Consider the following 26,196-nt stretch of genomic DNA (forward strand, 5'->3'; position numbering starts at 1 on the left):
TAGTTATTGCTCACAATCGTGTTGTACCTACTGCAGTTATTGCTGAAATCAGGGGAAATGATGACAGCACCACAACAAAATGTGATGATGCAAGGGATAAGTGGTTGTATGAAAAGATATGTTGTAAACAAGAGTCCAGCCACTATGAAGCAATCGGTCTTCAAATACAGAAGGATGCGGAGGCCCTTGATTCGAGACATAGCTTGTATGTTACAGTTGAATGCAGATATTGATCTAGTAAATGAGATATGTTTAAAAAGACTAAACACTTAACAGTTAAGTGTTAACACAGCGTCTCTCTACCTTCTTTTCATGCTGGCTGCCCAACAATGTAATACATATACTATGTAATGTATTACAAGCATCCAACAGTAACTTTATGTTCAAAGTGTCACTGTTACCAGAATAAATGATTTCCAAAACCAACACACATGCGCACATAAAGTCCAACCTTACCGTGTCCTCAGGTTCCCTGGGCTGGACGCCCCATCATATACAGACAAGAGGTCAAAGTCCTCCTCCAGGGCGAAGCCTTGAAACACCAGCTGTATCCGGTTGTGCTCCGCCGCCACGATCACCCATGTACAGTTGGCGTAGTTAGGATAACCGTAAGGGTAGCCGGGGCTCTCTATCGTCCCATTGGGACTGTTTAGTGTGTAGCTGCAGTTTTGAGCTGCGGAGAGAGAAAAAGGGAAAAGGTGGTTATTTATTAAAAGGGTTTAAGACCTGTTCGAATAGCTTGCACTGTGGAGAAATTATGAGTTTTAAAAAACCCCGAAAAATAAAAAAAACACTCCTCCGGATCCTTGAATAGAAATGATAAAAATACACACACAAATGCACACCACCAGTCAAGTGCTGCAACATCCATTATCACCTACAGCATGCAGCACAAGCCGTTAACACAGCGGTGCTAAATGGCTCACGACTCTCCCATCTTTCGCCACCTCCATCATCACACACTTGTTCACTCACCACATTAGTAATAGGTTCCCACATTAATACAAGAAAGAGCTGGGGGAGAGAAGACGGAGGGCAGCAGGGGAGGAGACACACGCGCACACACACACACACACACACACACACACTTGAATACCACAATTATAGTACTCATCTTGCATGTTTCTTTCGCAGCCGCTCAAACCGCCTTCAATCTAAAACTTTAATTGCGTGTGTTGCCATTCATCACCACTGAGAGTGGGGGTGGGTGTGTGGCACGCGAGCTCCGAAGGCGTGTGTGTGTGTGTGTGTGTGAGTCTCCCACTGATGTGAGCACAGCCCAGACTTTTACTCAATGTTCATCAAAGGCATTTAGTTGTAATTCATCACTAATGTGGACTGATGTGTGATTGCACTTTAAAAAATTGTGCAGCTCCGTGTGTTTTCAGTGTGGATTCTCAGTGCTGATGCGCAAATTAATATCTGCAGGGATAGCATCGTGGGTAACTAATTACAACTAATGGTCACGGCTTTCTCCTCCGATCAAACATGTTGATTTTGGTCCAATCCCATTTCACCCCTTGGCCCTTCCCCTTTGTTTTGCGTGTCCCAGTGTAGGGGTAGGCTGTCCCAATACCTGTTGGGACGGAGGGGCAGGGCTAAGGGGCTTTATAGCCCTCCAAACGAAGATTTTTCAGACCGACACTTCAAACAAAGGGGGACCCAGAATGCCTTGCGAATCACCGGCAAGCTGGGAGAGAGACCCACAAATGTAGTATTTTCTCCATTAATAAGGATTACAAAATTATGACAATGATTGTAATATATCATTTCAATGTATTATTGTAATTTCTTTCACAACAACCTTAAAAAAAAGATTACGAGCGCGCTAACGTTAGCTAGTGTTCTTTTTTTTTGCATGATAATCCTGTATTTTCATATCATTTCATACGGCAACCCCCCCCCATCGAAGACTACTGACGACGTGTCGGGTTTTTTCGCGACGACTAATGATGATGTAATGGCTTCTTGAAGTGCTGTCACAATTCGTAGGGGAAGATTTCAACCACTACCCCTTGTGACTCCGTTTCAAGGGGCCAAGATAACCCTCGAAAATAAGGGGTAGGGGTAGGGCCAAGGGGTGAAATGGGATTGGGCCTTAGTCTCTTCAGTCGTTAGTCTGTCATACAAAGATGACAAGAATAGTGAAGACGGAATAATGAAATATAAACACCGCGGACATGAGCTGTAGCGTGTGACCTAAGACTGCAGGAATACGCCGCATGCAGAGTTGATTCTCCTTTGAACAAAAAGCCGAACGCAAGCTCAGTTAAGGTCACACAAAAGGAGCCTGAATAAATGAGCATCCTCACAGAGGTACTAAATTAGATTGTCATGCAAGAATACATTCTATTTATACAAACGATCTGTATTTTCCCTTTTGTTTGCTCCAGCCACAAACCTGAATCATAATGCAGCCTGATTAAAATGTAATTAGGAGGATATAATTGGAGGACATCTGTTATCAGGGTAACCCACATTATTCAACACAAACAATGCAGCTGTAGATATACATTTTTTGTGCTGTTCATTTGTATCCCCACCCACAACCGTGTAAATGTCTATAGCAAATCGATGCAATGGAAACGAGCTCAACTACCTGAGGGCATTCAAAAAAACTGGAATCTTGAGTAAACACACTGCAGCTTTGAAACATGTAAAAGTGAAGCCGGCTTTGTTAAATCCCCTTCAGGGGAAATGTGAGTATCATTGAATAATTGAACGCTTGTGAAACACACAGATTCTGTGCTACTTTGTGTGCTCGCTCTCTGATGGGACGAAACAAGTCCCAAAGATCCAAAATCCCTCCCTCACGTCTCGATAAAACCAACAGTGGTTTACAGGTAGAGGAAAGTAATTTGCATTCCTTTCAGTGTTATAACACAACTGAAATAAATAAAAGTTTTTTTTTTTTTTTTGGGTCTTCTTTTAAAAGAAAGTACAGAGAGAAAAATAAATGACAGAAAAGCATTACAGTATGAACACGGATAATCCCTGGTTAGCCAGATGAGCAAACGCTGGATTTGTTTTTCGCAGCAATAATCAAGGCTGTTGTTTACGATTTCAGGGCCTATGTGGCACATTTATGAATTCTGAAATATCGTTTATGAAAAAAAGCAGCACACAAACAAACAAAACCAATATTAGCTTTTTGTTTCTGGTCAGCGCAACAAATCTGTATCACAATACGTTTATTTAAAAAAAATGTTGGTGGGCTGGGGGAAAGGGGAGATGTCAGGAGGTAAAGATCCACATTGTCTGGATGGCATCAGCATCAGCATCAGCAGCAGCAGGAAGATAATAGCATCTCCAGTCACAGTACATCCATCATGCCACCGTTGACTCCCCGGGGCCCGTCTCAGCAAAAAAACCTGGTAGGGGCCTCTCACCCGTCAATCTTCAACGCTTCATACGTGCTTGACCTCTTCCAAAAGATGCTAATGTGCTCACACTTGAACCCATGGACACTTCAAGACACTTGAGCCAGTTGTTGCACTGAGAGTTCAGCTCTTTTGTTTGGCGCTGAGATCTGTGTAGTGGAGTTTTGGAAACCAAACGAACAACACCGTGTAAAATAAGATCGGTATTAACAGTGCGTGTGTTATAGAGCGCTGAAAATAGTGTCATTACAGTGTGGGCTCGCGTTTCTTCTCTTCACCTCCCTCGTCTCTAACCACCGACCAGCGGCAAACACAAACAGACCGGAGCGAGCGCTATCGCCGTCCGATCTTGCATAAAAGCCTTTAAATAGGCCCAACGAGAGAGCATCCACACCCGCCATTACCAGCAGGTCAATACTAATATCCAAGTAAAACCTCCACCTCCAACCCTCCCGCCTGATTTTCATATACACAGCCCGGTCAATAATCCCTCATCATCTCCTTCATTACCAGGCCTCTATCAGACAAATGCCAATCAATGGCTCACGATGGCAGAGCTTGATAGGGGTCAGAGTGGACTGTGCACCGCTTGTACATAGGTAATGAGTTGGGTGGGTGTGGGCTGGGCTTGATTACAAAACAATACCAGCAAGGTTAAAATGGCTGAACTTTTATTGTTATCATAAATATCATCAGTCTCGGGATTTAACTGAAACGCTACGGTTAAGAAATTACTCTTTGACACTCAAGACAAAGCTCTCGGTGTTCAAAATGAATGTTTTTTAGATTGTAATCGACCCGGTGAGTTTGAGCAGCAGAAGTGAAAAACGCCAGGGTTCATGTGTTATTAGGGGGACGGAACATGTTGATATATACGACAGGTGATCAACCAAGCAGCGGAGCAAAGAATCTACCAAGCAAAGAATCTACTGAGTCTGCCAGAGCTCGGCCAAAATGCTATTTTGAAGTGGGCGCACCTGTGCCAAGTGACCGACGCTTAAATCGATAATGACGCACGCAATCTGGGATGAAAGACAAGGATGGCACTTTCAGAGAGTTTTTTGGGGTTTTTTGTCACGTTTTATCCTCCCTGAAAAAACGGGATGCTGAGAATCGAGTTGGACACAAAAAAAAACCAGACACATCAAAGTTCACTGGAGAACTCACATTTGCGGACATTAGGGACTGATTTACAGCATCATCAAGTTTTAATTTCCACATTACGCAGTGATAACGGGGATGTTAGCCAGATGTTTGTCTGCTGCGCTGTCGAGTCACACTGATCCATATTCTCCTTGGATCTTTGCAGCAGTAACTCACAACACAGTTTACCATCATATAAGATACAAGTGTGGTGGAGGAGGTACACACGAGGCACATAAATCTCCACAAAACCCAGAGCCTTTGATTAAGTAGATCCAGCACTCGGAGCCTGGTTGAATTATTTAAGCCTCGCCCAGGGTGCATTATGAAATTAGCTGCTGGGAGCTGGTGACCTACTCTGAAGCCCCTCAGTTTAAACCTATAGGGAAGAGCCCATCCTGCAGATGACCCCAGTGACACACCATAAAGACCCTTCAAACAGACTGCTGGCAGTGCTGTTTTAGCACAGTTAGACCACCGGCAAGGTAGAAGGTCATATTTTCTTGTGAGAAACACAACAAAAGTTGTGTGAGTTCGGGTGAACCATTATGAGCGTGGTACAGGAACTGCTTCAATGTGATGGTTCAGCAAAACTGCTAAACTAGTTCCAGTGGTTGGTGTATTCTATCCCACAGCATGTGTATGGGGAGTATTTGCATTGCCTCGTACGGGAATGTTAAACTATAAGCTCGATAACTGTGGATGTTCAACAGATATGTTGTCCACTGCTTAGCCCCACTGTGCCACTGGCAGCGTCCGCCTGGCAACTCCGGCGTGCATGCTGCCAAATAGGTGTCTGACCTTGCCGGGGCAGCGCTCCAGGTGTGTGTGTGTGTGTGTGTGTGTGTGTGTGTGTGTGTGTGTGTGTGTGTGTGCAGGTGCTATTGTTTGATTTGCCAGGGCAGTTGTTTAGTAGCGGGCCCACAGAGCTGCTGCAGTGCGCCGTGACACTTTGATGAATCGATGGTCACTGTGCTGCGCTCAGGCAGGACAGCAACCCCTTAGAGCGGAGGAGGGGGACAGGGAGAGAGCCAAAGAAGAAAGAGGGAGAGGTGGCGGCGACATAGGCTGAGAGACACGGCGTTGACTGACTGACTCTATGGATGTTTGAGAAAAGCTGTAAGACATGACATGGGAAATAATAATAATAATAATAGAAGCAAAGGTGAGGTGAGGGACAAACTAGGGGGGGAAATGCTCAAAAATAGCAGCGGAAAAAAGGGAGAGTGGGAAAGTAAGTGCTTGTCAGAAGGTCAACGAGAGGAAGAGCAATAGCCAGTGGGCGTAAATGAGTTGGAAAGAGGAGGAAGGCTATATCGGAGTTGTTGTGTTTTTCTTTTTTGAAACTATTTTTTGCATCTTGCTGCTCTTGTGCGTCGAGGTCACAGCAAACAGCAAGTGCGACATTCATAGCAAGATCGAGCTTAATCTGCACCGTTAGCTAAAGCTAGAGGTCTACTGGGGGATCAGTGTGTGTGTGTGTGTGTGTGTGTGTGTGTGTGTGTGTGTGTGTGTGTGTGTGTGTGTGTGTGTGTGTGTGTGTGTGACTGTAAAGTGAGGTGAGTGCGAACACATTTCTGTACACAGAGGTATTGGTTGTCTGCACATGTATGAGTGTAATCCCTATACCCTGACTGAGTACGGTGTCACATATCCTCATGTAACTGCTCTGCTGAGATACAATTACACTGACTACAGTGACGCTCAACAGGAGGAAATGATATCTTGGGGAACATAATCCCAACGCCGCATTCACATAATGCCGCAAAGACACAAACAATAGAGGCAATACGGAAGTACAAATCTCCTTTCTGGGCCCTGTCCCCCTTCTTTTTCTCCCTTGTTGCTTTATTCATCCCCGCTTCTGTCTCGTCTCCTCATCTGCAATTCAAGTTTGCTTTTGGACAAAAGACAATTTTGCAGGGAGCGTCCCGTTCCTCTAGTCAATAATAGAAACGCCTAAAGTCTAAAGCCTCGCATGAGGGGATACAGCTAAGAAGAAAGTTATTGTTAGAAGTTAAAGAGAGGTCCCCTTGGAACTTCAGCACAGTGAGTCTGTGACACTGACATTAAATGTAAAGCCGCGATTTAGAAACACTAAAGAAAATATATAGAAATTATCAATCAAACGCCACAGGAAATTATTGTTGCACTTGCTGTCCTAACATGTGCAGTATATTTTAATACCGTTATAACACCTGGAAGTATCACTACTATTATTATCAGTCTGACAATCAATCAACCTCAGTTTATTTCCTGTCCACAATCACAGAGTGTTTGCTCATTGTGGCAACTGCTGGCAATCGTGAGATATAATATTGTAAGTGCCTTGGCTTCAGATAATGCATGTTCTGATTTGGCGCTGTAAAAAATAAAATTGCACAGCTGAAATATGGAGTTCAGCTCTTTTTCCTAATTCTCAAGGGGAACCATTAAGCCTTGATATATGGGGTCCATCAGGAGCCATATACATAGCAGGAGCGTCCCATGGGAGCAAAACATGGAGTAATTTCCAACCCAACAAGTGAGTCCCGGGGGGTTTATTGAGTAACAAAGCTGTCTAATATCACATCCAACTTACCCCCATGAGTAAACTTCAAACAACCAAGTGTTTGTGTGTGTGTGTGTGTGTGTGTGTGTGTGTGTGTGTGTGTGTGTGCGCGTCAGTAACTGCCTCCCTGCTGTGAAGATAAACCCTTCCGCCCCATAGATCCTCTCAGCACCACTATTTGTCTCTTGACGTGTCAGCGCGTATGTGCGCCTTGACCGCATCATATCCAAATTAACCTCTAGATGGCCGCCATTAAAATGGAAATAGGCAAGCTCAGCGATCCTGCTCGCCTCAATACATTAGGCTAATGTCCGGGCCAGGACCACAACGTCTGCCATTACAGACAAGCCAAATGCAGTGGAAGGCGCTAGTGATAGGCTCCCTCCCACTGACTTGCCCCCTCCACCGCCACTCCGAGGTCGTTACCACTGGGATGAATGGTAAATGTTGTTTTCTTAAAGGGGCAGCAAAGCTCGTGCTTCCATAATGGTGCACATGCAAAGCTAGGGACGGTCTTCTGCATGAATGTGAGATTATCTTTGCAAACACAGAGAGTACTCAAGCAAACATACATGGATTTTCCACAATACACTCAACTGTAAATTAGGGAACACAAATCTCTGCCACGGTGACAACGCGGCTGCTTTCTATGTGGTGTTGTCCCAGTTGTGGCGCTCACATCTAGGACTGTGGCTGTTTGTTTTTTTCAAGATCTGTTGACGCCTATGGCAACACGTAGTTAATACAAACGCATTTACAAAAACCCGAACACACATTGTCACAACAACATAGCTGGGGGGCGAAATGTGTGGGGTTAGGACATAAACAACACCCACGTGCAAAGTTTAAAGCCTCAAAGACAATGGCTGTATGCTGAAACACAGTAAAGGCAAGCGTGCAGAAACGCACACTTGCGAGAGTGCATGCGCACACTGCTGCCTGGCGAAAGAAGCACAATGGAGCATGTGTCCTCTCAGACAGAGAGGAAGAGGAGGGGGAGGAGGGCAGGCAGTTCCTTCCAGCTGGGTCATATTTAACCAGTGGTATTACGATGCCAGCCAAAAGGACCTGCAACGTAGCCACCCACCCAGCAAGAGAAAAACCAGCCACCCACACACTTTGACACCATTTCAACCCATCCTCTCAAAAACTCAACAATGCACCCAGTTCCAACACTGCTTCAACTGAGGGAAAACTGTGTGGATTCTACATGTTTTTCTCCTCAGTCCTTGTCATCGATAAATTCAAATCGCCCTGTGGTAAGTTGGGGTTACTGTGAACAACGCAGGGGCCTCATCCACCCGCGCGCCGAGGTTTCCAACTGATCAATGGAAAGTAACCCCTTCCGAGTCAAAGGCACGTTACAGTCGATGTTCCTCCCTTTCTGAAAGACCCTGTTGTTTGCAGGAGAGGTTATTCAGCTCTGATAAAGACGCGCCTCCCACACACAACACAGTGAGGTGGGATGCCTGGAGAAATGTGTGTGTGCGTGTGTGTAAGTGTGTTTTTTTTATGTTTATGCGTGTGTGCGCATTTGTATTGATGAGGAAAAGATGAGGTTTCTTTAAGAGAACGTGAGGAGGAGGAGATAAGTGCAGTTCAAAGAGTCTCATTCACTGATCTCGTCGACTAAGTTTGAATGCTGTTTCCATGACAACGGGGATACAGGAGAACACATATGAAGACAAATCGCCAACCTCAATTACTTATTATTGCTCGAGTCTGCCTTAACACTTAATCTCACACATGCACACAACCCCCACACGGCCGTGCATAATACACCCGTGCGTCCTAACACACACACACACACACACACACACACACACACACACACACACACACACACACACACACACACACACACACACACACACACACACACACACACACACACGGTTCATGCCTCAAACAGCTTCTGTTTCCTCATCCTGTCACCCTGCTACTTATAGAAAAAAAGCATAGTTATGTTTGACGCTAATGTGCGACACAGCGGAAGTCAATTATCACCTCATTTTCATTCCCCTCACATCTGACAGCCAGGCTCTCCGAGGTACTTTTGACTCAGCCTATGCTGGAGAGCCATTGCTTTTTTTTAGGTCTTGTCTTGTATTTGCACTTAAAAATACACTCTCTGGACTCAAGCATCCATTTTACCTACTAATCCAAATCCGTCTGTCGGCCTGCATGTGGAACGAATATCTCGAGAGCGGTCCATCTTTTCAGTTTCACCCTTTTTGTATTTTTAAGGACCCAAGGGAGTGCAATGTTTAATTTGGTGCAATTTTTGCACATGATAAGTTCAATATCCATACAAATTTAATTAACAGACAAACAATGCTTTGCAGTCAGTGGGGGCGGGACTTAACAGGCAGTCTGTAGAGCAACTTGAACATATCTTCTTCTCCGTCCTCGGATAACTAGAGCACTGTGAGGCGACTGGTGCTCTGCAGGCCGAGGCCGAGAATTGAATGTTTCACCGACCCATGATGAACGTGCACTTTAAACATCATGGACAGCTCAACATAGAAATAATCCCAAAAACTACCATAATTAAAATCTTAAAAACTCAAAACTTCTCACAGGAAGCCACATCAATTAACACTGTTACAGGCAATACAAATTAAGACAATATGGGGGAATCTGGAGCATTCGAATTAGGGGACTTTATTAAAGTAAGAGACCTCAACCTACCGATCAGTGTGTGTGTGTGTGTGTGTGTGTGTGTGTGTGTGTGTGTGTGTGTGTGTGTGTGTGTGTGTGTGTGTGTGTGTGTGTGTGTGTGTGTGTGTGTGTTTTCATGGACATCTGATCCTCTATCAGCAGTGTGTGTTTAACCTGAGAGGAAGCACTGATCCAGGGGTCAGGTCATGATCATCCCAGCAGGATCGTTGTATCGGACGATCAATCAGCCTCATCCCAACTAACTGTAAATACACTTTGACCTTTCAACTCAGAACCTAACTGCTCCCCCAGGAACACTCCAGTGTCAACTGAAGACTACATGCATCACACTCAGGACATAGTTTAAATAACAATAATAACTACTGATTCACATAATGTTTTATGACATTGAATTTCCTCACTGCCAGTTGCCTTGGATTTGAAAAACTTGCATTAGTAATGTGCGTGTTCATTGAAGTCAATCAATATTTCTTTTTTTTTTAATTGTGAGACAAAAATACTTATCTTAGCTTGTATCAAATAAGCATTGAAGTCTACGATAATTATTTAAGATAATACAATCGATAAATACATGAACTCATTTTTGATCATTCAACCCCTGAGACATTCCAGGTACAGTTTATTTTTGGCCCAGTTCAGATCTGGTATTAACATCCGTCCTGGGAGATCCGATCACAAGTGGACAGCTTAACGCTCTCGTCTGTTCACACCTGGTATTAGAAAGCATCCAGATGTGTCTCCTGGGACCACTTGTGATCGGATCGCACTTCTCCGCTTTATGTGCAAATGATCACGTACAAAATGTGTGTTCGCAAATTCCAAATTTGATTGTTTTTACCCAGTTTGACTTTACAGATATGTTGGATGACAATGTCGCATTGTGTGTCGGCGCGAGCAAGAGAGAGAGAAAGAGAACCAGCTCTGCTATGAAGACTGTTTACCAATTTAAGAAAAGGGTTAGGGGTCAGTGTTGATATTGGGCTGGTAGCTACAAACAAATCAACATATATGGACACTGAGAGGCAGAAATTCACATTCAAACTGTAGCAGGTCAGAAGACATGAGTCAGCGGTTCCCAATTTGTGGCCCAGGACACATTTCTGTTCAAACAGCAAAAAGAAAGATGTCCAAATGTGTCCCAGATCACCTCGTAATGTAATCTGATCGATCAGATCGGACACATCTGGGCGAGTTCAGACCTGCCCAGTTGTGATTGAATAACTCAAGACAGATGTTAAAACCAGGTCTGAACAGGATCATTTGAGATTAGCAAGCATTTGTAAGTTAAACATCACTTTACCCTTTATCTCTCTCTGCTCCGACAGATACTGTGTCCGGTCCGTTTCAGCAGTAATGACGTCAGATGCTTTCCACTCACTTACGCTTATTGGGAATTTATATCCTCCGTGGCAGCAACACACGAAACATGAGCCAACACACAACTGGTGATTAGATTAACCTCTCTTAGTAGTGACTATAACATACGAGTGTCACACCACGTTGATCCTAATACACTGAGATTTACAAATGAGCCAGAATAGACATGAATAAAAATAAAATAAATCAATCCAAAAACTAAAAGTGGACCCGACAAGTTTAGAAATACAAGGCTCTCCACCTCCCCCTCTATCCACCCCTACATGATGACTCTACCTCTTTGCCAGAGATGGACCACCGACAGATTACCTATACGTTGAATAGAGAGGGACGTGGTACAGGGAAAGGTGGGGACAAGATACCTCCTGCCCGGGATCTAATCTTCAATCTCTGGGATCACTGGTATCCGATAAGAACAGTGTAAATCAGGAAGCTGAAGAATCCCCTGCCTGAGCGTTGTGTCTGTACAAGACGGATGGGGCATCTACATCCGTCTCTCAGGTTTCTGGGGATTTACAGTAACTGGAGCAAATTCCCATGTCTGATAACAAAGAGGAGAATCTGAATCAAGATTGAGACTTTGCTTTCATACCCTGGCTCGGGGGGGGGATGTAAGCTCTGGATTTTTTGGGGTATTATTTATCGTGACATTGGGTTATCTAGGGAAGATTGACAAAGCACGTATGTTCCTTTCCTGACACGTCTTGTCCAACAGCAGTTACAGGGCGTGCACATCTAAGAGCTGACCAGTACAACAGACACCCTGGACAAGATATTAGAATAAGGGAAAGTTAAATGAAAATCACGTTTGCCTGAAGAATCACGTACCCTGAGAAGGCACTTTGCTATAACCTTCCATCCAGTGTCTTTAAAGGAGCTGGAAATGCTAATAGCAGATAGCTGCTGTTAAACAGAACGACTCAGGGGAGTGTGTTTTGAATGTGAAGCACGAGCGCTGCCAGAGCAGAGCAACGGTGCTAGATTTATATTCCCTGCATACGCAAAGCAGCCAAAATATACATTTATTAATTTGATGCCGAGCTCAGGGACACGCTGGGAGTCATGTTTGAAGGAAACAAGAGTATTTCTCATTTGTTTTCCGACAAGGTGTTTCGCTGCTTGTGTTCGATGTGAGCTGCTGACTTTACAACCAGAGTCCTTGGATATATAAATGCCTCGGTTTCAATGTGTACGCCTCATATGTAATGAAAGCAATCCTTTTTTTTTCTATAATGGTAATACCATCTAAATGTAATACCGTTGTTAAGTCCAATGCATTCTCACTCCCAACTCATCACACACGGAAACACCTTTCAATGTGCAGGGTACGCTACAGAAATATTAAACTTACAAACACTTGTGTGGAGGCACTGACGGTGCTTGGTTAGAGCTCTGTCTCAATTCAAAGGCTGCGTCCCTCTGAGGCTGCATTCGAAGGCCCACTGTGTCACAGCGGTGCGACTAGGCTGTCCTATTCCGAAGGCTCCTTCCAACGCGGCTGAACAATGGGCTTCCATTCCGAGAAAACAAAAGTCCAACCTATCCCAGGATTTAACTTGCTTCAGTGATGAACTGTTTTCCCAATAGGTAATGTCGCCGGCAAGACGTCCCTTGCTTGGGTATCACGTTTCAACTGAAGAGCTAACGGTACACATACCAAGGGGCATTAAGACTTTCTCATTGTTTCCAACTTCAGCTCTGTTGCTGGGCAAAAGCCATAAGGGCTTGATGACCTGGGGAAGCCGATCACAGAAAACTTTTGTAGATCAGGGTTCACAGTGGAACCAAGGAACCAGTTGGTCTCCGTGGGCCGGGTAGACAGAGTCCTCCACAACTATGTTTAAGGAAAGGTTGCAGTGTCCTTTAATCAGGTTTTCTGCAGGTTTGGGCAACTTAAATTTGAAGACTTTTTAAGACTATAATGAATGAACTTCATGACCTGTGTCAAGTACCACAGACATAGAGGAATACCTAGAATCCAGAATTACTTACACTTCCCGATAATTGAAGATACGGTAATTAAGGTTGATGGATGAAGTGTTAATGGAACTTTAACATAATTAAGACATACCTAAATGTATGTAAGTAATACTTTAACATGTTTTAGATGTTTTTAGGGCTAAAATTCAGGTTATTGAATAATGTACTTTTTAAGACCAAGAGGAAACCTTGGTAATACAGAAAAAGTCCACTGTGACTTCAAAACCACAAATCAACAGTCTGTGGTCTCCTTCAGTCATGTGTCAACTTTAAACTTGCAGCAGAGAACAATGGACATCATTCAGACCCCCCCCCCCCTCCACATTGAAACATGATGCAATGTTACCCAATAAGTTAAAAAGGGAAGGACACCAAAGGGTTCCAAACAAAGCACAGTGACACTGTGGGAGAGAGAGTGTTTGTGTTTACTAGAAGAAACAGCAGAGGAAGCCATCGCACTTTATTGAAAAAGAATTGGATGTTCCTCATCATCTCACTGAGTGCCTCTTTAATCAAGAAATTCTGCACACGTGCGTCCAGCTAAGTTCACGAGGTCTAATGATTCAGTTTGTGTTATGAGCATGTGCATATGTGAGTGTGTGTGTGCGCTTATGTGAGTGTGTGTGTGTGTGTCAGCGGTGTGGCTGTGATCAGTGTGACAAAGCACAGTGACAGAGCTCTGGCCATCTGGAGACAGATGACAGTGTGAATCATCAGAGAGGAGGATGGAGGAGGAGGTGGTGGTGGTGGGATGGAGGGAGGGAGGGAGGGAGGCGAAGAGGAGAAGGTACGAAGGTAAGACAGAGAGAAGAGAAGCATGACGCATCAGCAGGTAGGACGGGAAACAAGGGGAGCTGACGAGGACGAAGCGCTCGGATCATCTGAAAGCTGCGTACATTCTGGCATGCACGCACAAGCACACACACACACACACACACACACACACACACACACACACACACACACACACACACACACACACACACACACACACACACACACACACCGTCTCTCAGTTGCCCCTTTTGAGTTAGCTAATGACCTGCTTGTCAACACTTTAGTCTAATCAGCCTGGAGTGAATGGGGATGGCAACTCACAGACTCATCCAAACACACCCATACATGTGCCCACAAGCTCACTTACATGCTGTTAGATGTGGAAATAGGAGTCTGCTTGATGCCTGATAAGAAATTGAGCCCTCCAAATAGGTCACTTACTAAAGAGAGGGGAAAAATCGCCCGGCACTCAAAAGGCACAGAAACACAGGGCCCAGATTATCTCCCAGCTGGTGTGAGCTTATCGCCGCTCTACTTCAACAGTTGTCTTCCTCCTCTGCCTCTTATTACCTCTCCCAGTCAGTTCCTTCCCTGCTGCTCCACTGTTTTCTTCCTCCCTGCTCCTCTATATATCCATCTTCAACTTGACCACCGCTCACTCCCCACCGTGCCCTCTGCTCTGTGCAAGTAGGCAAAAGCAGCATCTGGGGCGATACACGCCGACTCTGGATCCCGCACATTCCTCAGTTTTGAGTAAATACATAATGTCATCTGATTCTTAGCTCCCCGTTCCTTCCTTTATTGCTCAACGGTGAATATAGAGAGCAGATGGGAGACAGGAAGAAATGGAGCGTGCAGGTAGTTGAGAATTTGAGATTGAGAGTATCCGGCAGGTGGGAGCGGGAGAGGTGAGGGGGGAAAAAAGACAGTGAGGCACCATTATAGACAGAATCAAAACACAAATGAGGCACTTGGGACATATGGACTGATTTGTGTGAAGGTTTGGTTATACTAGGGTGTCATAAGACATATGAACAGCTGTGTTCAGAAGACCACAGAACTATCTCCAGTTTAGCTACCACCCGTCGTTGTTAGGGAGCTAGTACAGGTGTGGTGATTTACAGAGGAGTTTGGGATCTTCCTGGATCTTAGGGTGAAGATCCGTCTGACAGATTTAAATAATAAGGACGTAAATCAGCTGTGACACATTGTGAAGGTGGCCGATGAGGTCATGGGCATTCCACATCCACATAGCCAACTTGTTTTAGCCCCAATTTGGCCGACACTGCCTCTGTGTCATCCGGCCCACATATCATGTGGAATAATGGCACTGGGGCAGCCCGCTCCTGTTTGCCAGATCTGGCGAGCTTGCCAAAAAAGGGCCACATTTGTTTTGGGGTATTTGGGCAGCAGTTACTATTTTACAAGTGGGCCACATCCATTTTGTCGAGGCCAAAAGAAAGCTAGAGGTGCTGTATCATTGCCTGAGGTGGCCCACATGATGTTGATCTTTCAGCAACATGTAAGGAAAGGTCATTCCACACAAATCACTCCCTGCACTGAGTTTGAAACTCTTCTTTCAGGCCGGATATTAAGAGCAGCTTGTTATAAGTGCAATAGAATTATAAAAAACATGTGGTCCCCATTCAATGAACCAAAACATGATCTTTTTATGCATCAATTCTACTCATTGCAAGATCTGACCAAGACGGTGGTGTTGTCGTGTTGCACTTTGGTTAGTTTGTTTAAAGTAGACATATTAAGAGCATATCTGTATTTGTATTCTAGTATGCAGTGTTTTGTTGTCTTCTGCACCTCACTGCAAGTTAAATTCCCACACCTGAGAAGATAAACAACTGAACTCAACTGAGCAGAGTCCCCATAAAAGACGATCTATTACAGTCTGTTAGAGCTGCTTTCCTCAAGAGCCAGTAGACACCTTCAGATTTCTAGTGTTTTTTTCAGAGACAATGGACGAATGAAAAGCAGCAAATCTTCAAATTTGAGAAGCTGTCGTTATAGGTAACAGCCTCTTTGGCATTTTTACTCTAAAATGTTTGTGAAAAGGATCTGAAGTCTGTGTGTAATTGAAGGTTTAAATGAGGCCACTGAGCTCTCCACCGATGAGCAGCTGTTACTGAGGCTGTTGGCTGCGGGAGCTGTCCGTGGTGCTGAACATTGGCAAACGCAGCAGCGCCTGTCGCTGTCCAGGTTGCTGAAGGTGTCGCCGCACACTGTTTCTACAGTTTCACTCTAACCCCCGCTTCTATTCTTACACGAGGACACGAGATCATTCGTTTTCAAGTAGTCACAACAGTTTTTTTTTTTATTGTTTTTATAAAACTCCAAAAACTGATTTGCTGACGTTTTTCTCGCTGCGTCATTGACTAGAAACGCACAGACGCCTCACACACAAACACACACAAACACAAACACACACACTTTCCATCTCTTCCTCCCGAAGCCTCACGACTGCAGGAACACAAGCACATGTCATGAAGTTTAAAAAAAAGAGAGAGAGAGATAAAAAAAAAAAAGGAAAGCGAGCATCGAGCCCTCCAGTCCTCATAACATTTCTGCAAGTTTCATCATGAGCACAACACGGTGCCTTTATATAAAAGGGGAGCGTGGCTGAGGGGAGAGGACCATGCACGAAGCGTGATCGTGCCTGTAAACGGACACGCTGAGCTGACTGTCTCATGCGCCGCTGACGAATGATCTAATGCAGTCGAGCCGAAACGCGCACGGATGAAAGACGCGCCGTCCCCATCTTGCTCGTCCTTTCCTTCCCCACCTTTTTTTCCCCATCCCCGGCCTTTTGCACGATCTCCTCTGCGCGTTTAATAGAATAGAGGTTGATTAACGCGTATTGAGCGACGACTCCACTGGGACAGCTGGGTTTGATCCCACGGAGACGGCGCACTGCTCGCCTCAGATCTCTCTTTCACAGGCCTCTCGCACATCTCTATCATTGCCTGCGCGGCCCTTGGGGGACGATAATAAGGTTACGGGGGGAGTCTTAGAGAATCGTTTAAAGGGAGGCTGGTTGACAAATGACGACGGTTGAATATTTAAAAATAAAAATAAAAAGGCGCACAGGCCTCATGTGACGCGTATCAAACACGGCCTGCAAAAAGGGGGAATGCTTCGTTTCAGGCAACAGCGCAACATGTGTCAGCCATGGCTGGTCAATCAACTGTCCGGCCTCGCTTTGGAGCGTGGAAGTGGAGAGACGCCACGAACCCCCCCCCCCACGGCCTCCCCCTTCCCTTCCCTCCCCTCCCCTCCCCGCTCCGCCTCTCAGCATAGTGTGAGGCTCTGGTGCCGCTCAATGGGAGGATGGGGCAACTGCTGGTGGCAGCGGCAGCGAGGGACGCGCCGGACCACCTCAGCGCCACGGCGTGTGATACACTCCACATGTTTACTGGCACCGTTTAAAGTAAACGCTGTTACTGTAGGAGAGTCCGACCGGCCATTGCTCTCAGTAGATATGCGCAATAAGTTGGAGTCGCCTCCAGAATTGGGCTCAGGCGCCAGGAGAGTGCGCAGCGATAATAATAAAATAATGTCCAAAAAAAGCTCCCTAAAGCGCAAATAAAGCAAGCAGCCTCCCACGGCCACAGCCGCAGTGGGATCTACTCCGCGAGAGTGAAAGTCAAGAGGGAAGTGTGATGGTTTCGTGTGGACAGAGCTGAGTGTGTGATAAACCCACATCTCACCCCAAAACCGTGTGGGTGGTTGACGACGCAAGTTTGATCAGCGGCGGCTGGGGGGGGGGACGACAGAGTGGGTGTTGCGCGGTGGGAGACACGAGAGGCGGTCGTTTCGTGGTGAAGAGTAACGCACCAGCTTGGATCCACGCACACGCAGCAGCGATGAGATCATGATACGGCCCACTGTGCTTTGGTGATGCTGATAAAAAAAAACAACCGTGCCTGTCCCAACCCCCCCACCCCACTCACTCACTCGCTCGCTCACTCACTCTTGTAACTATGCGTTCTCTCTCTCCCAACCAAAAAGGTACGAGTGGGCGAGCGCGGAGCAATGCCTCGCTGTCAAATCCACACTGTGGCCGTGGCAGTATTCTTGGCTTTCGCTAAAAATAGTTCCCATTCCGCGGGTGTGGAGCCAAGACAGTGATAGAACGGTTGGCTCCCGGTGCCAAAGGACCTGCTCAGGACGACAAAAACCATCGCGGCGCTTCCCCCCTGAAAAGCCCAGGGCCCTAAATCACGACACACGCGCACACACACACACACACACACACACGAGTGATGGAATTTAGTTTAAAGACAAAGACAAACAAAGCAAGGATCAAATCACGGATCAGTAACTTGGGAGTGATCTTTTTGAGCAACACGCCAGGATTACAAGCAAACTGTCAGGATAATCTGTTGAACGCTGCCTGAGATTTCCATTTGCAATTAATCAAGGACAGAAAGCCAAGAGTCAGTTAATTAGGCCTCACACACACACACACACACACACAACACACACACACACACATACACACACTGAGATGACAAAAGAGGGGGACAAAATACACACTAACTCTTATTCCAAGGCGTTTAGGGAAAGTGGAGAATCTTAAGGGGTGTCTTATTGTATGGGGAAACTCAGAAGGCACATTTTCACTCTCTCTCACACACACACACACACTTGGACCGAACAGCATCATCATCCACCGCCTGCTCCTGCACCTCGGGGGGAGCCGAGCAGGACACGCTGCTGCTGCTGCTGCTGTATAACGTCGCCTCCTCTCACCCGAGAAGCCTCCTGGTGTTTCGGAGGCAACGTTCACACATTCACAACAGCTCGTTTTAACCCGACTCGGCTCCACACAGCCGCCTTTTGACGCACGGTCCTGCAAATGGACACGCGTGAGCTGAGTCGGGGATTGTACAGACAGAAGCTCAGGCACCAAAAAGAACCACCTCTTTGTGTATTAATAACTTTGGGCGCTGGGACACCGAGGAGAGGCTGATCCACAATGCGCCTGTATAGGATGGATGTATGTGTGTGTGTGTGTGTGTGTGTGTGTGTGTGCGTGTGTGCGGTTGTGTGTTGGCCGATGCTGATTTGCATTCAGTCAGGGATCGGGGAGGGTGGGCGCAGGAGCGTGGGGGTAAACCTGCTGCATTTTTGCATCTCCTCAAGCGGCACAGTCGCGGGGGACTTACCCTTCGCCGAGGCGGCCAGTAGCCCCATGTACAAGAACAGCAGCCGGCTCCAGCGGTGCGCCTGCACTCCCGCCTTCATCAGAGCAAAAATCCGTATTCCGTCCCCTCTCCTGCATGCGCATTCCGCTCTCCTCGCAAGTCCCGGTGCTCCGTCCCGATTTGAAGCGGCGGTCATGGCAGGGGCTTTAGATTCTCCTCTCTGGTGTGGCGGGGGGGGGGGGGGCGCGCACGGTGGGTTTTTCCTCAGATGGTCAGAAAGGGGAGATTCACTCGGTGTCGGCGCTGAGAAAAATCCCAATGCATGGAGGAGGCTCGGATCTCGCAGCTGGACTGAACCATGTCATGCGGGGACCGAGGGGTTCAGAGTCTCTGTCTGAAGAAGATAGATTTTCACACCTAAAAGGAGAGGAAGGGGAGAAAGGAGGGAGGGAGACCGAAACGGGGGAGACGCGATTCGAGTGGCCACTGGGCTACCTCACATGCGTAAAGAGGAGAGGACAAAAATCACGAAAATCCCTCGTCCGCTCCACATAGGCACCTGATAGAACCAGAGAGCGACCAGGAGATCCCTCCTTCCAGTTTATCCCACAGCTTCTATGTCCTTCTCCTTAACGTATCTCCACTTAGTAACAGCAGCATCTGGGGTGCCGATAATCCACGTCTGGAGGTATCGTAGGAACGAAGGAGGAACGGAGGAGACGCACAGGGGCTGCAGGGGGAAAGGTTTATCCGGATCCGAGATTTCCCAAAAAATCGCCTTGTTTCAGAAGTTCTCCACCGACGCTGGGGAGCGCGGTCAGTGCTGGCTGTTGTGCGGAGGGAACGATGCGCTACTGCGTGTATTCCCGGTTTCGCAGCGCCTCGCCACCGCGTCGTCTCGGGTCTGCGCGACGCCAAGATTCAGACTGCAGCCCCGCTCCCTCTCTCGCTCTCTCGCGCTCTCTCTCTCTCCCTCTCTCTCTCACCCACTCACTCTATCCCTCCCTCCCTCCCTCCCTCCCTCTCCCTCTCTCTCCAGTCACATCATATGCCCACATTTTATAAAGTACTGTGGTAAATATCAAACTTGCACCACTCACAAGTGATCAAGATAAACAGTGTGTGAGTTTAAAGGTCAATAACTGACCCATCAAGCTATATAGACTGTCATTTCTCTATTGAATCAACAGCAATATTAATATTAATATTAATAATAATAATAATAATGGATGGCGAGATGGGTTTTGTCTAAGATTTGGGCCATATGGTCCATCCATTTGGACCAATCATGGGGCTGCCCGGCACTTTAACACAGACGTCCACTTCCTGCTCACTACACGTGAAATTGATGCCTAACAGGCTGGAACCCCTCGCCAGTAAATCTGAATGTTATTTCCACTTCTGCATATGACCGGTATAATTAGTTTTACGCAACGCGCCGTGCGTGGAAACAGTCGGGATAATGAAAGGTGAGCCAACCCCTGACCCCTACATGCAGGAAGATGGAGATCATAAACAGTCTCCCATGCAACATTACATGAAACTACAGGGCAGCTCCCGCTCCTTTGTTTTCCGGGACATCACCGGATGCTGCATGTTTCCAGGTTATAGAATCAGCTTTTCTATAAACACATATGGTGAACTATAGGAACATCTAATAGTATGGCCTATTATTTGTATTCATGGGCATGTAGGCAACAGTCCATCATGTCTCCAAGCAACATTCATTCATTCGCTGTTCATTAGAGGTAAATAGTTAAACAATAACGGCAGGAATCACCATAGAGATCATGACCCCTGACCAGCTGACTTAGCATTCTGGAATTTCAACCGGTTGCCATAGGAACCTGTCAAGATCACGGATACTGTTTTCTGTAAGGACAGTGGAGGTAAAACAAACGATTGCACGCAGCGAGAAGACTGACGTGTGTGGGAACGTCACAGAGGAAAATGAGGCAATCTGTGTTACCACCAGTTGATCTCAAGAAAAACCACTCCAGCACTGATCCATCCACACGCTCCGTACGACGTCTGTGATCATGTCTGCAAAAAAACCATGTGGAGCAGAGCGAGTGTGGCTCAGGTCAGAGACCACCGGAGACAACGCAGATTAAAGACCCTACACCACCGGAGGGCACACGGAGTCACCGGTATGAGACAGAGTCAGGCACACAGACATCTGGCAGCCCCCATTATACACAATGAAACACAAAGGCTGTAGTGCATCTTAATGGAGACCCGTGTTAATCACCGTGTCCTGGTTCTTGTATTGATACTTTTTACATTGGTCCTTTGCAGGTTTATTCGGTCTTTATTCATCAATTCATTTCCTTCTCAGTAAAATCCTCTCACCTTCCCCTCCAAGACAAATGTAGCCTACTTAGTAGATGTAATTAAAGAAGTTAATGTCTATATAACTTAGGATGATGCTGTTGATGGTAAATTATCCTGTTTCCATTGTGTTCTTAGGAATTTCAAAAGAGTTTGTGTAGAAAGTGTTACTAATACTGAAATGCTTTATGAAGGTCAGGCCAATTGATATTGCATGTCCGAAATTATGGATTCATTATTGTTTAATAAACATTGATAAAGTCAATTTATTATTAACGTAAATGCATTGTTTACTCTGAATATTTTTAAAGGTCAGTTATAAGATATTCATAAGAAAAAGTGTTGGGTTGCCAGGTTTGGGGAAGTTCTAGTTGTTGGGTTGCATTTATACTTGTGTGTTTGGTTTAGTAAAGCAGTTAAAGATTACGGCAACCCATTAATAAAGGTTCCTCACTTTCTAATTATCCATAATGTCTGTAATTACAAGGGGGACTATAAGATAACTAATCTATATTGGCTAATGGGTTTTTACTCTAACTAGTTAGCAGTCTATGGGGGGGGGGGGAATTGTGAATCAATGGATGAATTGGAAGGAGGATGTATTAGAAGTTAGGGCCTGTTTCTAACCTGGATGCCATCATCGCAGTGTAGATCAGGTGAGCTGCTGTGCAGTCGTTGACCCACTAATGTTAATGTACACCATCTGCTCGGCTGCCACCAGGAGCTTCAGTGACATCTCCGTTATCATAAGCGTCCCGGGCCTCACCGGACGGCGTGTTACGCATCACGGTTCGGCGGTCGACAGGCTGGTTACTAAAGAATAGCCTCATTAAAAAGTCATGGTTTGAAGTGGGTGCTGCACCACACGCACAGCGCGGCGAGCCGTGGACCCAGTGATTCATCCTCTTTTCGCAAAATGTGAAGCTCGGCGCTAAGTCCAGTCGAATGTGGCAGTAGAATGACAGTATTCTCTTTTTAACTGATTGACCTATAGGCCTATTGGTTAACCAGTTAGTTTAGAATGATGTGAAATACTCTCATAATGAGGCATGGGATAATGTTAACCAGAATGGCACTCAGTAGAGCGTATTTTATTATTTTATTATTTGGATCTGCACCAAATTGCACACACTCATATAATCAGTCCCCCAAACATGGCTATTGTTATCATCAAGAACCCATTAATTATTATCTGAGTAAAATGTTGAAATGTCTAAAAAAGAATGACTAGGTCCACACCAACATTTTGTGAGTTCTTCACTGACCCACACCCCATCCTTCCTGACTCATGAAATTATCCGACACATTCGATTTTCTCTATTGAAAATGCTTGAATAAACGATAGCGTGAGGAAGTTAACCGTGTTGTGATGGAGACGTTGGTGTGATGGTCTGCTGCGTGTCCTCAGAAACAGCCACACCCCCTCATGCCTGTCTCTCTCTGTGTCTAGGGGCTGAGGAGCAGCAGAAGGTGACTGATGATCTGGGTCTGAAATACCACACAGAGTCCCCCCCCCCCCCATTCCTTGCTCTTATCTCTCGGGCCTCAGAAATTCCCACCGAGCCCCGTGATGGAAGCAGAGATGAAACTAAATGAGGGAGAGGCAGAGAGGAAAAGAAACTTGGTGAGCACAGTGACTTTGGTGGCTAAAGTTGTGTTAGCTGTAGTCGATTAAACCGCCGCTTTCCCAACAACAAACTACAAAAACAATTAGATCCAATCAGTTGTGTTCTATTCAAAACCTCTTCATTAAACAATAGCACTGTTGTCTGTTTTTTTTTTTTACATTTGCTGTCATTTCAGGGGAAACGTGTGAAATGAAAAATAGGTGACAACCCCACTTCATCTTGGGCAAGAGTAGCAGCTCCAAAGCAGGAGGAATCTTCTGACCCGCTGGCCGACTCCCCCCCCCCCCCCCGGTCTTCCCAACGGATCCCTCAGCATCAGATGCTCCCCATCAGTGGAGGATGGACAATTTGCCCCATGAGGCCTCCTCCATCTGCACAGGAGGTACACAACACAACTCTCCTACCAACCACCTGCTTACTAGAGGGGATAAATCAGCCTTGTGTCTCTGTCCAGCTTTGCTCTTCACATGCATCTCCTATGTCTGACTTAATAGTCTCTGGTGCTCCATACACAGAAGCTCATGCAAACGTTCCTGTACAAAAATGTATTACACACATTGGTAATTAAAGGCAGGCGAGCGGCAGCAGAACCTGTCCCAGGATGAAACGCTGCCTCTTAGAACTTGCATCAGTCCAGCTCACAAAGTTTTACCTTTTTCCCTCAGCCTTTTTTTTTTTTTTTTACAACTCAATTAATGAAGCTCTTTTGTTTCTGCCACAAAGAAACGCAGCTTCGCCACTTCCATTTACTTCCCTGAGCTTTAGACCCACTTCCTGATCATGAAGTCGTGTGCTGCTCAGTGCCAATCGCAATCCCAGACACACGCACTGACGCACACATGCCAGCGTTGCATGGCTCCGTGTAGGTGCTAAAACACTGTGACTCGGCATGAGCGTTGCAGAGAAGTGCACGGTGAGCCTCCCATATACTGGCTGCTGCTGCAGAACAGAGCAGTGGACACAGATATGAATTAAGTCAAGAACAACTCAAGTGCACAGTGTTAATTTTTCGGTATGGAGCATGGCTTGTACAGCACCTACACTCTGCAGTGGTGTCATACCTCCAGTTTTCTATTGATAGCAATGTATTTTAGCACTTTTTGTCATGGTTTATGTGGTCTTGTCTTAAAATTGTGTACTGTCTTGGATGGATGCCTTCTCTTTTTATTGCTGCAAAACAAATCTACCTACGGGTACAAATAAAAAAACCTAACCTAACGTATACCTTTGCTCCAGCGCTCTAACACTCCATCTATCTGTATATATTACTGTTTGAAATCCTTTCTGCTTCAATCAGGTGCATGACAGTCTCTGAAAGCTGCTCGGCTCTGCTCATGCATGTGCATATGTGATACATACCGCTGGTACTCCCCCCAGCGCTTTGCAGTCAGTGCTGATATGACAGAATTTACCCTCCGATAACACATTCCTGTTGATTCAATAGCACTTTGCTGAACCCCCTGAAGTGAGTGACTACTACCGCAAATACCAATGCAGCGGAAGAGGAGCGCATTTCGATTAAGGTCGCCCTTTGCGTCCCACTTGACGTGACACTGCCCAGGCAAGACAGTGCACATGTGAAATGGGTACAGCACTGATCCTCTCCTCCCTTGCTGTGCAGTTGCAGGTACAGATGGCGTGGGTGTAAATGCCAGGACCTGGGCTCGCGTTGCCAAAGCAGGCATGAGGGGAGCAGCTGCCCTTCAGGAGAAAGCCAGACCTTGCACCTTTCAGCAGATAGATCCCAAACAACAGAGCCGGTGGTAAGTTTATACCTCGGCATCTTTCTCCAAGTGCAAGTGTGTCGAGAGCTGTTGTGTCGAGGGGAGCGGGGATCACGTTGCACGGTGGGCCGCATAAAGAATTCATCATGATCATCACTTGTTGAGCGTATTTATTTTGCAATGCTTGCTAAACTGAAGTAGGCAGCACGTCCCCCCCCCCCCCCCCCCCCCCCCCCCCCCCGCCCTTTACTGCGTGTAGCATTTTTAAACATCAATATATTACTGTCAAATCAATTAGGATATCATGGAACATTCACCAGATGTAAACAAGGCTGCACTTGACTGGCGGTCTGTCCCACTGTCCCTGTCTGTGACGTCAATGAATTTGTCCCTTTTATTGAGATCAACACTGACACAGGTCCGGCAAAGTCAGTTGTCTGATAACGATAGAAATACAAACGTGTCAATTTAACAATATAGACAATTGATGTAGGCAGTTTTCAACCAGAGATTCCAACGCACGTCTATAGATGAAGTCATGGTGTATTCTGTGTCATTACATCTTTTAATTAGGGGAATTGATTTTCCAACTCAAACATGACTAACCGAGCAGACCCCCACGTTCAAAAAAATATTCAACATTTGCTTTCAGACTTGTCACTCATCAAATTTGGCTCGACGTACTTCTCAGAGATTGTAAATGTGTACAGTCACTCCGTCAAATTGTGCTTTCGGGTTTGCCAGGTCAAATTTGCATGTCTGAGTGTACCGACACCTAAACTGAATTGCCTCCTGGGAGAGGTTTGGATGTTTGCAGTATTATTTTAGCCACTGTGAGAACTTTGCAAGCGTATTTGGAAAATAAACATCCCTCGGAACTCTCACTGAATTCATGCAAAGTCCTCAGAGTGAAGATTACAAAGCTACTGATGCTGCTGAATGAACAGCGTACAAGATTGTGCATGATCAAAGTAAAAACTCCTTTTTTAAGTTGTCATGCTTGTCCTTAAAATATCAGCATCGCAAGCAGACTAGTAGCAACTGTAAAAACTGCACCAAGACAGCAGGTGGAGTGTTAAAATTATTTTACACAACCAATAAATCGTAACTGCCCACTTTTGAATCAGTCTTGTTGCCTTTCGTTTTCTCCATTGACGTTTCGAAATATCCCTATAAAAACAGCCCTCAGCCTGGAACCAGGCCAACCAGCCTCGAGATGATTCATGACCACAAATCACTTGATTCAGATGAAAAAGAAAGTGGAAAACGGGAAAAAAAATGGTACGAAACTGTACATAATCATTTTATGAGTGAAGGAGCTACACATCCCATAAACCAGTGCAAGTGAAGGCTTCTTCTTGAGTTTAACCTTGTAGTGTTATTCACCTATTTCTTTTCCTCATCTCTAAAAAAAAAAAGAGAGGAAATCGTGGTCTAAGGTAAACGTATCGTAACGCTAGATGA

The 26,196-nt window shown here is 45.8% G+C and overlaps 1 protein-coding gene across 1 annotated transcript in view; it reads right to left on the reverse strand.

The window, feature by feature from the left end:
- csmd2 (CUB and Sushi multiple domains 2) overlaps positions 1-19,977 on the reverse strand; it is a 242,841-nt gene extending 222,864 nt beyond the window's left edge. The window contains exons 1-2 of the mRNA XM_034599719.1: positions 19,071-19,977; positions 457-673 (exon numbers count right to left, since the gene is read on the reverse strand). Coding sequence (XP_034455610.1) covers positions 457-673; positions 19,071-19,245 — 392 coding nt within the window. The 5' untranslated portion in view covers positions 19,246-19,977. The remainder of the gene's footprint in view (positions 1-456; positions 674-19,070) is intronic.
- Positions 19,978-26,196: the final 6,219 nt, after the last annotated feature.

This window comes from Hippoglossus hippoglossus, chromosome 11 (genome assembly GCF_009819705.1).
Source record: "Hippoglossus hippoglossus isolate fHipHip1 chromosome 11, fHipHip1.pri, whole genome shotgun sequence".
In the NCBI taxonomy this organism is placed as follows: domain Eukaryota; kingdom Metazoa; phylum Chordata; class Actinopteri; order Pleuronectiformes; family Pleuronectidae; genus Hippoglossus; species Hippoglossus hippoglossus.